Raw genomic sequence first — 16794 nt, 5'->3', positions numbered from 1 at the left:
ACCTTCCAGAAGCCAGCTGGATGACTTTCCAACAGGAAGAATTCTATGCCCCATGCAACTTTTGAACCAACATCAGTGGTGGTAATTGATTTGAAGTCAGCGACCTTAACCACTTGACAACAGAGGCTCTTTTTTCGGTAAGAGATTATGTTCAAGAAAAGATTCAAAGATTTAAAGTAATTTGATTAGTCTAGAAGTAAAAAACAGGTAAAAAAAACTGCTATCAGAGTAAAAAATTGTACAAAAAGGGTATATATTATACAAGTATGAAAATTGTATAAAGTTTTATAAGAGCTTACATAATAACAGTCTTGAGGAAAATAAAAGGTTACACAATGGATGGATCAAGCAGCAGATAAAATTACATCAGATTCTGTCATTTGAAACAAAAACACTTTAAAAGAAATATATATTAGTACCGTAAATACCTATGTTTAATGCACATCTCTTTATATTGTGCACCTAAACTTTGAACCTGGTCAAGAGGCTCAGAAAACTCTGCATGATACATGGGAATCTACAGTATATTTTTTCATATCCCATCTTACCTCTAACAGCTAAGTCTCACCATCACTCATATAATTTAAATTAAGCTTAAAGTATATAAACTTTTTAAGATATTAATATGACATATTGTCACATGAGCACAAAAAAAAACGAAAATGTGCTTCTTTATTTCAATGCCCTTATCTTGTCACAAGATGACCCAATTATCTTTTACTATTCAAATCATACAAAATTATTTGCCAGGTACATGTATGTTAGTTACAGTTAGAAAATTAAGGATATATTTTCTACTGGTATCAAAAATTATCCAGCACCAACTTTTATCATTTCTACTATCTTACCCAATATACAAGTTCATGCTTTAAGTCTGGTGTTTTAGTCTACAAGTAAATGTTTTTGTTAGTGAAACACATATTATTAGACACACACAACTTTTCATCAATTCTTTGGTACAATTAAACTAAACAAGAGCACCGCCTTGCGGGTGCTGACGCTCATCTGATTTTTTTTGTATAATAGAAATATTGTCCTACCCATGATTTTCTAAGTCTAAAAAGGGCCATCATTCTTGCAAAAAGCAGGATAGAGTTATGTTTCCTGATGTACAGTGTCCACTTATGATGGTGAAAAACTGTTGCAAGTTTTAAAGCAATAGCTTTGATAGTTTATGAGAAAAGTTGCCTTAAACATAATACTCAACCAAGAAAATGATTTTCTAAGTCCAAAACGGGCAATAATTATTGCAAAAAGCAGGATGGAGTTATGTTGCTTGCTGTACAGGGTCAGCTTATGATGGTGAACAAGTGTTGCAAGTTTCAAAGCAAAAGCTTTGATAGTTTAAGAGAAAAAGTTGACCTAAACATAAAACTTAACCAAAATATCTGATATTTTCTAAGTCCAAAAGGGGCCATAAATCTTGCAAAAAGCAGGATGGAGTTATGTTTCTTGCTGTACAGGGTCAGCTTATGATGGTGAACAAGTGTTGCAAGTTTTAAAGCAATAGCTTTGATTGTTTAGGATAAAAGCTAACCTAAACATAAAACTTAACCAAGAAAACTGATTTTCTAAGTCCAAAAGGGGCAATAATTCTTGCAAAAAGCAAGATGGAGTTATGTTTCTTGACGTACAGGGTCAGCTTATGATGGTGAACAAGTATTCCAAGTTTCAAAGCAATAGCTTTGATAGTTTAGGAGAAAAGTTGACCTAAACATAAAACTTAACCAAGAAATCTGATATTTTCTAAGTACAAAAGGGGCCATAAATCTTGCAAAAAGCAAGATGGAGTTATGTTTCTTGCTATACAGGGTCAGCTTATGATGGTGAACAAGTATTCCAAGTTTCAAAGCAATAGCTTTGATAGTTTAGGAGAAAAGTTGACCTAAACATAAAACTTAACCTGGCAACGCTGACGCCGACGCCGACAACCGCTCAAGTGATGACAATAACTCATCATTTTTTTTCAAAAAATCAGATGAGCTAAAAACACTGTTGAAAACAGACAATAAAAAGCCATATTACATTATTATACAGGCACTTGTTACAAAAATAAATGCACACACACAGAGCTAAAATACTTATTTATTTATTTGGGTTTTACGGCGCACCAACACGGTATAGGTTATATGGTGCCAAACAGGACTACAATACAGACTGACTGAAATTAAGGTAGTGGGCCCACAAGAACATTTGGCATTTTCTGTATCATAACCTACTTAGACCTGTTATGCCATTTGGCATTCTTCTGATGTGAATATAGCGAATGCCAGAATCACATTTGTAAGTGAAATACGTAATTTGCCAATTTTCATTACAGGTCCACTACCTTTAAACAGAAGTAAAGTTCTTTAATTAGTTAAATTTAATTTTCAAATTAAGCACAGCTAATGCATGTTATCAAAAACCAGACCTGGGGTCAATTACTTTAAAATGTAATTAAATAAATTACAATTACATTGAGAAATGTCCAATTAAATTACAATTACCATTATCTTAAATTTAACAATGTAATTTATTAAATTACAATTACATAGCAAATTGTAATTAATTACATTCAATTACAATACCAAATGTGGTACTTCTTACATGAACACTGTAGCAAAGTTCTTTTACTTTGTACTACATATACATAATAATAATCACCTGTAAACTGATTTCAATTATTTCAAAATTGAATTTAAGCTCAAAGTAAAATGTGTGTTTGCGGGAAATCATCACTCAGTCTTTAATATTATTGCAAAAGGAGCTAAAAGTCAGCCCAAATTAATAGTTAATACATTGTCAAGCAGAATTCAGTTAGAGAAGAATGATGCATGTAAAGTCAGGTATTTCTCTGAGGTCTGAACTTCTCTGAAGTTTATATGATCATAGTTCTGCAATATGTTTCTAATTTAACTAGTAAACTTCAGTATTTAATCATTTACATTTTAAACATATATTTAATTTTTTTATTCTTGACACTACATGTTATCCAAAGACCACATTGAAAATAAGTTGTAAAACATTCATAAGCCATCCTAGAATAACTGTGTCATTAAAGGTCCATTACTAAGGGAAAGTGAGTTGGCAATTTTTTTCATAGCCAGTGCATAGATTTCTGCAAGACACTAAATAATGAAGATTGGCAGGTCAAAATTTACAGAAGGTCTTTGGAACTCAAAGAAATGTATGTGTATTATGTTGAAATTTCAATGAATCGACAGAATGACCCCCCAGGTCTTTTTAACTTTCTTCATACTTCATAGAAAAATAATTGTACATATACTGCGATTTATTTCGAATATCTACATACCAACTTTTATTTTTCCAATAAAATGAAATAGTTCCTGTGCTTTTTAAAAGAAATTAAAATGTTCACTTTCCTTAGTATTGGACCTTTAAAACTGCAGATTACTCATAATGTCTACAATAATTTATTATTATATTTTTTATCTTGTTAGAACTGTGATGTCAAATGCTATGTTGTTTGTATCATTTAATACAACAAATTTTATCACAGATAAAAAATGATATGCTAAGCATTTCAGTTTTTGCTCTGATAAAAATCTAAATAATAATGATGCAAATAACAATTCCAAATCATAATTTGATCATTTTCTCCAAAAACATAGTGACAAACATCATCAAAGATTACCAGTTGGGTGTAATAAGACAATTATATCAGAACAAAGGAGCTATGTCCAAGGGATTAACACCTACCATAATATTCTATTATTATTTTTCACAGCTATGAAATGCAAATTAGCATGTTAAAGTGAAGTGTCACTGGTAATAAACGTATATCAGCCAAAACGAGTTAAGTTGTACAATTACTGAAAATGCCTGTCCGAAGGCCTTGTAGCTTTAGCAACTTCAAATATAACATTGATTTTTACTTATTTTGATTGAGTGATATGATATCTAGCTAAAAAGTATAACTTCTATAGTGGTATTATCAATGAAACACTCACGATATGCTTTTCAATGCTCGAAAATGGTCAAAAAAAGCTGTCCGAACCTACAGGTAGTGTAGTTTTAGACCCTATTGTGAGAAAACGAAGCAACATTTCACTCGATTATGACTTGATTAGTAATGCCAATGAATATATTCAGAGTTGATTAAAATTTACCGGCATAATTTTGATTATAAAAATTATTTTTTGGAGAAATATGCGTGTCCGAAAAATCTATGTGAATTACGTTACCATTTTATACACAATCAAAAGGGCAGAAAACATAACTTTACAAACTATTGCTATGGTGTTTTAGACACCCATATGTATGCCGTATAAAACTTATGACTTCCTACTTCAGCATCTATTCTCTTAAATTATTCCCAATCTTGAAAAGAAAAGATATATAAAAATAGCACCAACTGTGAATTACGTTGCCACTATTTCTTAACCAGCAATAAAAGGAACAGACATGTTATATTGCTACTGATTAAAACTTGATGATGGATCACAAATATGCACACATATATTTAAAATTACATTCAAAACCGAAAGTTATATTTCAATGTTAGTAAAAAATGTGAATTACGTTATCGTGAATTACGTTACCGTGATTTTGTGTTTAAAGGCGATAAATCATCCTAGGGTAAATAGCAAGGAGTTATATATATACTAACACCGATAGCACTTCACGGTGCATACCTCCGAAGTTTACAAGGCGGGAAATATTTGTTTTGGTTCAAGTTTCGGCGTATTGAGCAACAAATCAAGGTATGTAATCTACTAATAGTAATTATGCGGTATTAATTATAGTGTTGAGCCATTGTATAACGATTTATTTTAGTATTTGGACACTCAAAGCAAACCATGTTATTTATTTTATTATGTCTATATGTTTACATAGGTATGCACATGGTTCAAACAGTAACGTAATTCACCGTACGGTAACGTAATTCACATATGCTATTTTTTCTTTCAGAGCGATGGGAAAGTCACGGGCAGATATTCAAAAAGCCTATAGAGAGAGGAAAAAGGCCCGTGAAGGATCTGAATACCTCAGAAAAGAGACAGCCCGCGTGAAAACGTACTACAAGGCTACCACAGAGTTACAGCCCCACAAACTCGCTATTCGTCGAGAACGGGTCCGTATATGTATGCAAAAACGTCGACAAATGCTAAAACAGGCTGAACAACAATTAGCTGAGGAGGAGAATCCTAACAACATGACGGTTGAGCAAGATGACCAATCAGAGGGACCGTGCGACTCAACTAGTTCGATCCCGTGCGACTCAACTAGTTCGATCCCGTGTGACTCAACTAGCCCGAGTACACCTAGACCAAGTACGAGTTCGTTAGTAGTCGATATGAAATTTAAGTCAAGAAGGGGCCATTGGAAAAAAAGCCTTACCTTAAAGAAAGCTGAAAGTCAGGTGAAAAAGCTTGAATTGAAAGTCGCTGACTTGAGAAAGAAAAATGATTCTTTACGAAAGAAGCTGGAGAGAAGCAATCCAAATACCGCCAATTATACCGATTCAGGCAAGAAAAAATGCAACTCTAGCCACACTGGTGAAAAGGGAAGTACCATAAATAGTAAACATACAGCACAATTAACGCCTAGGAGCAAATCATTTCATGAGCTACGTAATATGGGTGTTTCGCCAACAAAGAATAAAACACTAGTAAAAAAATTAATTTTTCATAATAGTCTTGTAAGCGAAATTGAAATGAAAGTTCGGTCAAACCGTGGCAGGGCGAGTCAGAGGTCAGCGTTAGAAATAGTTTCTGGTAAACTGATGAAGAAATATCGGCTTAGGTCAAGGTCAAGTCGGGAACTAGCTGTCCACCGGGGTCAGCTTATAAAAGCTTACAAAAACAAGAGTATTAAGAAAAGGAGACAATGTCTTGAAAGAACGCAAATGGCCGCGCGTGTATGTCAATTTCTCGAACGTGATGACAATAGTTCATGCTTACCAGGTAAGCGGGATGGTACGAAAGTGAAATCAGAAATAAAACAAACTCAAATACTGAATGACTACCTATACAATCTGCATCTTAAATTTAATGCTGAAAATCCAGATGTTAAAACCAGCTTAACAACATTTTCAAGTTATAGACAACGCCACATCAAACTTGTCCAGTACAGCGCAAGGAAAACGTGCCTTTCCCACAGACATCAGAATATAGCTTTGAAAGCCAAAGGTCTTAAATCTGTTGGCGCCATGTCTACAGATAACCCTGATCACATGATACGCCAATATTCCGACGAAGAAATAATTGACAAAATCCGCCAATCAAATACGGATGTAATTAGGTTTTCTAATTGGAAAAGAAAAGAGGTCGAACATAAAGGTAGGCTGACGAAACGTATGCTGGTAATTCAAGAAGAAGTTGCCAAAGATGAATTCATTGAACAATTTAAACGCGACCTGATTGACTTTAGAAGTCATACAAGTAGAGTAAGATGCCAATTTGAACAAATGCAGATCCTTAAAGAAAGGTTACCGAAAACTCATGCAATCTGCCAAATGGACTTTGCTGAGAATTATTCATGCAGCCACGCGGATGAAATTCAAACTGCTTATTTTGACAAATGCTCAGTCACACTACACCCTGTGGTAATATATACAAGAGATGGAGATAACAAGTTAACCCATGAATCGTTCATATATGTATCCGATACTCAATCCCATACTACCGGCACAGTGTACGCATTTATTAAGAACATTACCTCGCAGTTATTGAGAGACAAACCTAATATTGACTGTGTTCATTATGTTACGGACTCGCCTTCTTCTCAATACCGGAACAAGAGTACTTTATACCTCATTGCTCATCACCTAGAGCTATTTGGTTTGTCAGCATCATGGCAATTTTGGGAGGCGGGCCATGGTAAGGGCCCCTGTGATGGGGTCGGGGGCTCTTCTAAGCGGCTAGCTGATTTAGCCGTTAAACGTCAAACTGCCATCATACAATCAGCGGAAGACTACTACAATTGGGGTAAATCACTTACTAACAGTCAAACGAAGTATATATTTGTACCCAAAGAATACTGCGACAAATCACAGGAAGAATTATCTGCTTTGAATATCAAACCTATTAAGGGCACACTTGAAGTACACAGCATAGTCCCTATGGGAAATGGTGAAGTGTGTGTGAGAAACGTATCCTGCTTCTGTCAACAATGTTTTTCCAGTGGACGTTTTCATGCTAGTTGCGACGGATGGATTAAACATACTATTACGTACAAACCAGTCAATAACAACGACAATGCGATGCAGATACAGATTCTTGATGAAACGCCTGTTATTGAAAATTCGCCATTAGATGAAAAGTCTTCGCTAATCTTAAATGAAAATGCGTATGTTGCAGCTGTGTACAACAATGAATGGTATGTCGGCAAAATTTTAGCATATGACCAGACTGACGATGAGTTACCTGTGAATGTTTCCTTTATGGAAACACGTGGTAAAGGAAAGGTTTGTTCAACGTTCAAATGGCCTAACAAAGAGGATTCTATTTGGATGGCAAAAGATGATATCCTTTGTACTATTGACGAACCGATACCACATGGTTCTAGAACCCGTCCCTAGATTTGCCACTATAATGCCACCTTTTTCAATGGTGGAGTATTTAGACAATTTTCCACCAAAATGCCACCTAAAATGCCACCAAAATGGTGAAAAAATGAACAGGACAGTGGCAAACCTGTTTTCCACTAAATTCCACCTCTTTCCACTTGTGCACACCTTTAGGTGGCAATAAGTGGAGTATTTAGACAGTTTTACACTAATATGCCACCATTATGGTGGAAAATTTGTTTGCCACTTAATTCCACCAATAGCCACCTTCATGGTGGCAGTAAGTGGAGTATTTAGACAAATTACCACTAAAATGCAACCATTATGGTGTAAAAATATTTTCCACTAAACGCCACTTACTTCCACCAATTGCCACCTAACAGGTGGCAGTAAGCAGACAAAATTTCACCAAAACGCCACTATGGTGGCAGTCCTATTTTCCACTAAATGCCACCAAATAGCTGGCAATAGTAGGAAAATATGTGGCAACTAGTGGAAATCGGCTTCACCTGCTGAATCTGAAAAAACTCAGTAGTAAGCAAAAATCAAATTATATCAATACATTTTTTATTTTTATGAAAAATCAAAGACTCTTCACAAGAAATCACAAAAGATCTGAACACGAGGATCAGGATGTTGTCAATGCAGTCTTATTTTTTCATATTCCAGGATGGCTTAAGTAGATGGCGAATGACACTCTAAATTTCACTCCTTTGGATGTAAGGCCATTTTTCCAGCACACAATCTGTAACAGCAAACCATACAGTGTCATCTATTAATAGATATATTTTTCTAACATTCTGAATAATTTTGCAGAAAATTGTAAATTTCCTCTAGAAAATATATGAAATCGAAAGACTAAACTGTAACTCACTGACATAACAAAGAACTCTACAAACTTAATCTATGTCAAATACTGTGAAATCATTTAAATTCGCTGGCATGAAATTTTAAGCAAACATAAAAAGGACTGTTTCACGCAGGCTTTAATTCGCACATTTTCAATTTATAAATGAAAAAATAAATTAAAAAATAATAACAGCGCGGTCTTAAATTCACGCATCCGTTCTAGCGCGAAATACGCGAAAATTTGTCCTACGTGAATAAAAATGATTTCACAGTAATATGCAACATCTTTATTATAACTGTGAGAAGTTTCATCAAAATCTACATTGTAGAAAAAATTCTATTCACTCAAACTGTTACATTGTTTTGTGGAAAATATGCATCTTGAATCAATAATAAGAACTTGAGAACTGACGAAAGATGTGGAAGCACCATTGCTCTAAGGTGATTTACACCTTGTGTCAAATTTCATGAATATTTATCAATGGATTACTTGTTATGTAGGAATTTATGGATTGAAAAACAATTAAAGGGCAATAACTTTGGTTACTGAAGTGATCCTGATGGAAATTGCACATGCAATGCTGTCCTGTAGTGATCTACATTTTTGTAAAGTTTCATGAAGATCCATCAATAGATGCAGGAAAAATCCCTATTTTTTACCAAATCAAGGGGAAATACTTCTTTTACTAGGTAAATAATTGAGCAGTGTTAAGCAGTGTTAATAAGCTTATAATAATTACATGAGGTTTAGTGATTCTATAGACAAAGCTATAAAAATATTTTTCCAATTACAAGCATTTTCAGTTAATCCGACGGACAGATAAAAAAGAAAGGACAACGCCAAAAATAATATCCCTCCACCTTTGGCAAAAGGTAATAATAGCACTTGGGTTTTTCATCACATTTATAATTAATATTTATCATATAATATGCCAGGAATTTCTATTAATTGGTGTATTTCTTTAAAAATTAAGGGTTATTTAAACATTAGCTTTTATAAAAACATATAATATTTACCTGATTCAAAATTATCTTGATATCTTTCTTTTATGCAGTAATAAGCTGTATGCTGCTCAGGTATACAGTCAGGCAGGCAGATCATGTCACAAAGTTGCACTTTTTTCACAGAAGCTTCCTGGTATGAACAGTTTAAAGTACATATTGTATCCTAAGTGCTAATCAATAATGTAAATAATTACAAAATGATACAATTTTTACAAACAGTGTTATAAACATGATTGAGCTATATTCCAGAAAATATATCTGGGATTTATCCATCTGCCAATCTTCCTAAGACATAAAAGGAGATTTGTTGACTTTAATTCAAAGCAGTTTGGTAAATGTTGTTTCAAATTCAAGTATTTGTTAAGAGTAAGTAATTAAGACAATGTTAAAGACAGTAATAATTAAAAAAAAATAAACAGTATAATATTGTTACCTCTCACAATGTGTTTCCAGTTTCTCCCAGGCTGACTCATCAAATGCCAGATTTCAAAATTTGGTATTACTACACAGATAAATTGATTCCACACATACACTTTCTTGGTCAGCTAAAGAAGGTGTCAAATCCTTAAGTTGAAAAGCTATTGTAAAAACATCCTTTTTATAAACACTTCTTTTTTTTTCAATGAATGAAGAGAATAGGCAAGAACTATTTCTTTGCATCTGACCTGATGTTTGCCTGCATATATAAATCTTAACTGACCCAAATTCCACCTGGGGTTGTTTCTATACATTTGTGTGGGAGCTTGTAACTTGATCTATCATTAATCTTATCTTTAACCAACTTTCACTCATGCAGAAATAATACACTGCAGACACATTTAAAAATGATCTTTTCAGATTCAGCTAGTACAGCCAATTTCCACTAGTTGCCACCTATTTTCCACCTTTTCTGTCTTTCATTGAATATAATGCAAAGCTATAATAAGCAATAAATATTCTGTCTTACAAAAGAATGAAAATTCAAATTTTCTGTATACCATTCTGAATATTATTTTTGTCCAGCTAGAGTCAGCATAGACTTATTCTCATTTTAATGAAACCCTTTGAAGAAGGAGCCTGGGTATACTGTTTTGCAGATGTTGGTCAGTCTGTCGGTCATTTGGTATGTTGACCAATTGGTTTCCGGATGATAACTCAAGAATGCTTGGGCCTAAGATCATGAAACTTTATATGTAGGTTGGTCATGACCAGCAGTGACCCATATTGACTTGGAGGCCAGTAGGTCAAAGGTCAAAATCACAGCGACCTGGAACAGTTAAACAGTTTCCAGATGATAACTCTAATACTCTTGAGCCTAGGATCATGAAAGTGTATGGGAAGGTTGAACATAGCTAGCAGATAAATCCTATAGATTTTTAGTTCAGTAGGTCAAAGGTCACGGTCACAGTGAGCTGGAACAGTTAAGCTGTTTCCGGATGTTAATTTGAGAACTCTTTGTCCTAGGATCATGAAACTACATAGGGAGGTTGGTCATGACCGGCAGAGGACCCCTACCGATTTTGAGGTCAGTCAATGGTCAAAGGTCTAGGTCACATTGACCCAGAACACTAGAACTTTTTTTGTCCAATAACTAGAGAATGCTTTGGTCTAAGATCACATTTGATACAGAAGTCACTTATAACTGGTAAATGGCCCATAATTATTGATTTAAAGGTAGTACATCAAACGTCCAGTGCACAGTGACCAAATGATTTCTGTTTCTTGTACAGTTACTGAATGCATCAAGTGGGGGCGGGGAGCATTTTGTGTTCTACGAGCTGTTGTCAATGTGCAGTTTTAGCAAAGTCGGGTTCCGCGTCAATTAGGCCTGAAGTTGTCCATTACACCTTGATTCCAACCTGAGTCCATGTGAAGATTTTTGTACAGGGTAATCCAATGTCTTACAGTTCTCTTTTAAATCAAACATCACAAAAATTTCTAAGTTTTTTTTCCACCTATTCGCCACCAAGAAAATTTGCTAAGTCCCTATTTTCCACTAAACGCCACTCGATTTCCACCATGAAAAAAAACTATGTTCTACTTTCCACCAATTTACACCTTTCTACCACCATAAAGAAAAACTATGTTCAAATTTACACCTAATGCCACCTAAATGCCACCAAAATAAAGTGGCTTTTGGTGGCAAATTTACCACTTAGGTGAAAAAAGAGCTGAATTACACCAAACGCCAACTAATGCCACCTATTTCCACCAACTGCCACCCTTTTTTCATGGAAATAAGTGGCAAAGAGTGGCATTAGGTGGCAAATCTAGGGACGGGAAAAATGTATAAACTTAATGAGTCTGACCTGAAAACTATTACTAGGGCTTTTGAAACATTTAGGAAAGCCTAGTTAATGTGTCTGGAAGGAACAGTATATTATAGACCTGTTTACAGAATGTTGCTAACTCAGCACACATACGACATAAAGTTTGTGAATTACGTTACTTCACAGTATTGGTTGTTTTTGACTTCGTTCCAAGTTATGATTTGAATTGTTTGTTGTAGATATATTATGTCTGTTCTGGAAAGGTATTCCTCCTTTGAATAATACATTTAAACATATGTTCCCGCTTTTTTTTACTTTGTGTGTACAGTTATTTCTTCGTGTGACTGATTTTCCCGCGATTTCGGTTTGTATGCGCGTATAATACATGCATTTTAATGATTATACGCCATGTATCTGTTATCATGTATCATGTAAATTAATGGACTCGGATGCCTTTCAGTATGATTTGTCGTGACTTATATAACTTGAATTAATTACAAACAAGCATAAAGCTGCTTTAATCATAAGGTGTATGTTATTGTGAATTACGTTACGGTTTTCGAATATTTTATTCCAACTTCGGATTAACACGTTTTCACCTAACATAAAACTGATACGAACGTGGCATCATTATCATGTTATTAGCCATCAAAAATAACATAAAACAAATATATTGAAGGAGATGTTACTTTACAATTAGCGTGTTTTACTAATATGTCTATTATTTTGCTTAAATATTACCTATCAATTAGTCATAATAATACAAAATAGTACATTTTTTTAATTCTTTTAAATGTTTCATGCATGCCTATATTCAAAACACTTTTATCTATGCATCTGGAGTATCATAATATTTCATTTTTTGTACAAAATGTATATTCATGCAGACTCAGGATATATGTGAATTACGTTACATTCTACTCACTATGTACATTCCATCATTAAAACAGTAATTTTACGTATATCGCTTTATAGGTGGCATAATAAAGAAGGTAATGGTACCATTTTTCAAATATAAACTGTGTTAAAGATGTAATCACACTGATGATTTCATAATAGAATTTGACAAATAACGACAATGAATTGTTTAAAATTGGTAAACTTTTTTAATATGTGCTATTTTCTGATAAGATGTCAGCTGTTACTTTGTTTCAGTTTTGGTATATGTTTATACTTTGCTTAAAGTTTATTGTTTAATAAACTGATTTTATTGGATGCATTTGTCTTGTTCATATTGCTTTGTCCGACATGATAAAGTGAATTTCAATACCCTCAGTAGTAACGTAATTCACTAGACAATTTAGTGGCTACTTTCAATCAAAAATAATTACATAAAACTGAAAATTTGTTTTGATGAAAATACTACTTCAAGGTCCTAAGATGGTTCATCAATACGAAAAACCCGTTCACACAGCCAATCTAGACAACAAATACCCTCGGACAAAAAAATCCAAAAATTGTACAACTTAACTCGTTTTGGCTGATATATACTATTTGCACAACAAACGGGATTAGCATGTGCCATGCAATTGGAAAGTAATTAAAATGTAATTGGCAATTACACCCAAAAACTGCTCTGTAATTAATTAAATTACAATTACATGTAATTGATAAATGACACAATTACAAATTACATTCAATTACTTAGGAAATGTAATTTAATTGCAATTAATTACAATTACATTTTTAATTACCCCAGGTCTGTCAAAAACTGTAAAGCCCAATGGATACTCAAATAATTCATAAAGAGTTTTTTCTAATTCATTCGCAATAATTCATGCAATTAAAATATTCTTTACAATGAGGGATTGTTTTAAAAAAATTCAGACAAACCCTCCAAAAAATGGCATAATTTTTGGTGCATACTGATTTAAAATTAAAAGTTAAACTTAAATAAAATCATACACACTCTCTACATTACATTATATTTAGGGTACTGTCTGTAAAAAATATTTAAACTTGTAACTGAACTGTAATTAAAAGTTATTGATAATTACATAAAGACGATTAAGTAACTGATTAAATTACCATTACATGTAATTCATTCAAAATATGTTCAAATATACATTTAATTAACTCTCAATTGCTTAATGCTAAATAAATAATGTTGTTGTTGTTGTTATTGTTGCTGTTGTTTTTGTCTATGTAAGATTTTGTTTCTGTCTCAGAATGATGTTTGCTTGCATGCAACTCGTTAGCTTGCATTTTAGCATGCTTGGCTTGCTAATACTTACAAGTCTATCTATCTATTGAATAAAGGCAATACATTTATCAAATGAGATCTTTTCTGAACAGAACAGAACAGAACAAAAGTTTTTCTTTTAACATAAGCATAAAGCTCATTGTCATAACATAAAATAACGTAACGTAATGTAACATAACACATAACATAATGTAACATAATGTAACGCAAACATTTAAATTTACTGCTGGAACAAATAGAGGATATTTCTTTGTGTCAGAGTAAGATCAAAATTCCTTTCACCAACTGAACGCAAGATGCGATATTATCAAGCGTCATTGTGCAACAAGTAATAATGTAGGGATAATGCATGTTTTTTTGTGTTATTACATCTGCAGAATCCCGAGGGATTGGTTGGTGCCCGAGCCTGGTAGGGCAAGGGTACCAACATTTCCTGAGGGATTCTGAAATGTTATAACACGAAATGAACATGCATTAATGCTATTCTAACATAAAATGCGTAAAAAAACTGTTAAACGAATAAATTATCCATCAACGTCATTAAATTTCCATGAAACAGCAATTTTATGTTAGAATGTACGGACAATGCATGTTTTTTCATGTTATAACGTCTGCAGAATCCCAAGGAATTGGTTGGTGCTCAAACTCGTAGGGCGAGGGTACCAACATATCCCGAGGGTTTCTGAAGACGTTACAACATGAAAATAACATGCGCTAATGCTATTCTAGCATAAAATGCGGGGAAAAAAACTAATAAATGAATGCATTATCCCTCAATGTCATTAAATTTTCATGAAATCATACGAGAATATCCAAGTTGTTTTTTCAAACTGACGTCATTTCCATTTGAATTATCCGTTTTGGAGCCGTAATACGTTAAACTTAACGCTTTGCCACAGAATGCGCGTAGATAAAAAGGTATAATAACAGCAAGTGAGCGCAAGAATCTCTCTGTTAACACACGTTTTCTCTCTTGTTAAAACAACTCCGAAAAATGACAAGAACAGCAGTTTTATGCTAGAATATAAAAGTATGATGTTTAAGAGTAAAAGACGTTTAATTTTACATGTGAAAAGTTTTTACTATTTTACCCATTTCAAAATTTTTCCCAGTGAAAAATATATTTGATAGATTTTGCTGCGAAAATATACATAGGTCACTCTAATATTCCAATATTTCACAGATAAAGTAAATAACAGAAAACAACACTAATGTTCAAACACTATTTTACTATCTCTTTTACAACATGTTTTGACTTGAAGGCTTCTTCATAGAAGAAATAATAATAAAATAATGTTAGGTCATCATCTGAATACTTTCTATGTTGTCACTGAAAAACAAGTACTGGTAATAAACCTATGTATTTTTTATCTGGAGACAAAACCTTATACTACCTACTGATCATGTATGTAAATAATGTACAGAAAAAAAACAGCACTGTATTGTATTCACTATTAAATATCACTCACTGCTGATTCCAAAAGGTATTTGTTCTAATTTTCAAATATTTTAAATAAATAATTAAAAAAAAATTTTTTTTTAATTATAATTAAATGAGAATGGTTTCATTCAATGACATTAACTTTTTTAGCAACACGACTTATAATGACAGAGAAGACATAAAAAAAATTCAAAATTGTGTATATATGTATACACATTATATAAGTATTAAGAAGCATGCAAAAGGGTATATTGAAAATTGTTAAAATTACGGGTGCCGCAACAATGGCCGACTGATGCCGGGAAAATTGCATTTCCTTACAAATTAATTTACATGTTTTTGACATCCTTTTTTTTCTGCAACCAATACATGTGTACAGTCATTTTTCCAGAAATCTGCAGATATTTTTTTACTGCGTCTTTATATACATGAATGCGGCCTATACCTGTACGATTACGGTAGTAAAATTTAAGATGTAATCTATAAGAATCTCTATTTTTTCAAAAACAAAAAAATACAATAATATATACAAACGAAAAACACTTTTGTTTTACTATTTTTGAAGGGAAACAAGAAACACTTTGATTCAAATTAAGGACAGTTACTATAGTACCTTTATGGAAAACTGTAACGTGTTGACAACTGACCAAAAAAATTAAAGTTTCCCCCCAAAAATAAATTCCATACCATAAATGCATCTTGCAATCTGTCCAGGTCCTTCATATTCAACCTATTTTCAATCTTTGTATCCATGGTAACCACTTTCCTGCAAAATGTAATAACACAACATTTAAATGGTATATATTCTATCTTCTGTTTAATACTTCAGTATTTGTATTGTATTTGTATTGTGGTAACCTGACTGCCCTGGAAAATATAATCATAAAACATTTTAATGGTTGATTTCATCTTCTTTGTACATGCCTGGAATTCAGTCAAAAAGCATTATTATGCCAGAAAATCTACAATCTAAAGCTTGAAATGTCCTTTAAAATAATTATACACATATAGGGAAATTATGGTAGTCAAAAGCCTGAACTCTTAATCAGTCTTGAAAAATCACATGCCTATTTGTAATAACTCAATTTTTGTATCCATGGCATGTAAACAACTTTCCTGAAAAGTATAATTGTGGAAAACTTAGTGCTACCACTTCATAGCTTGGACCATGACTTATACAAAAAATTATTCATCTATTACATAAGATATGTCTGTGACAATGTTAAAATGGTACATGAACAAAACAGGCCTTTTTTTATGCTGATTTTAGGGCCGAAATTCGGCCCCATTCCCCAATCTAAAAAATATACTTTTTTCCCCACCTTGGCCAAAAATTCCCCATGCAAAAAAAAAATGAAATTACTTTTGATTTTCAGTCCTGATTTTAACAACTTTTCAGCAAATATATTCCTCCAAACAATGATTTCGCGACGTAAATTTCCCCTCCAAAAGGGACCTGGTACCCTTCCCCAAATTTACAAAAAAAGGGCTGCAAAATATATACAAATTTAAAATCAAAGGTGGAATGTTGTCT

At 33.2% G+C, this 16794-nt stretch overlaps 1 protein-coding gene across 9 annotated transcripts in view; it reads right to left on the bottom strand.

Moving 5' to 3' along the window:
• The window catches only part of LOC123542017 (WD repeat-containing protein 49-like), a 67597-nt gene that overhangs the window by 45846 nt on the left and 4957 nt on the right, over window positions 1-16794 (bottom strand). For 5 of the 9 annotated variants that reach the window (XM_053531049.1, XM_053531052.1, XM_053531050.1 and 2 more), the window contains 2 exons: window positions 15948-16026; window positions 849-887 (listed from right to left, as the gene is read on the bottom strand). In XM_053531049.1, coding sequence (XP_053387024.1) covers window positions 849-887; window positions 15948-16026 — 118 coding nt within the window. The remainder of the gene's footprint in view (window positions 1-848; window positions 888-15947; window positions 16027-16794) is intronic. The other 4 variants (XM_053531051.1, XM_053531058.1, XM_053531055.1 and 1 more) reach the window with 1 other exon arrangement.

The sequence above is a fragment of the Mercenaria mercenaria genome, chromosome 19 (genome assembly GCF_021730395.1).
Source record: "Mercenaria mercenaria strain notata chromosome 19, MADL_Memer_1, whole genome shotgun sequence".
Classification (NCBI taxonomy): Eukaryota; Metazoa; Mollusca; class Bivalvia; order Venerida; family Veneridae; genus Mercenaria; species Mercenaria mercenaria.
Note: the sequence above shows the minus strand (reverse complement) of the source record. Positions and strands in the feature narration are given on the sequence as shown.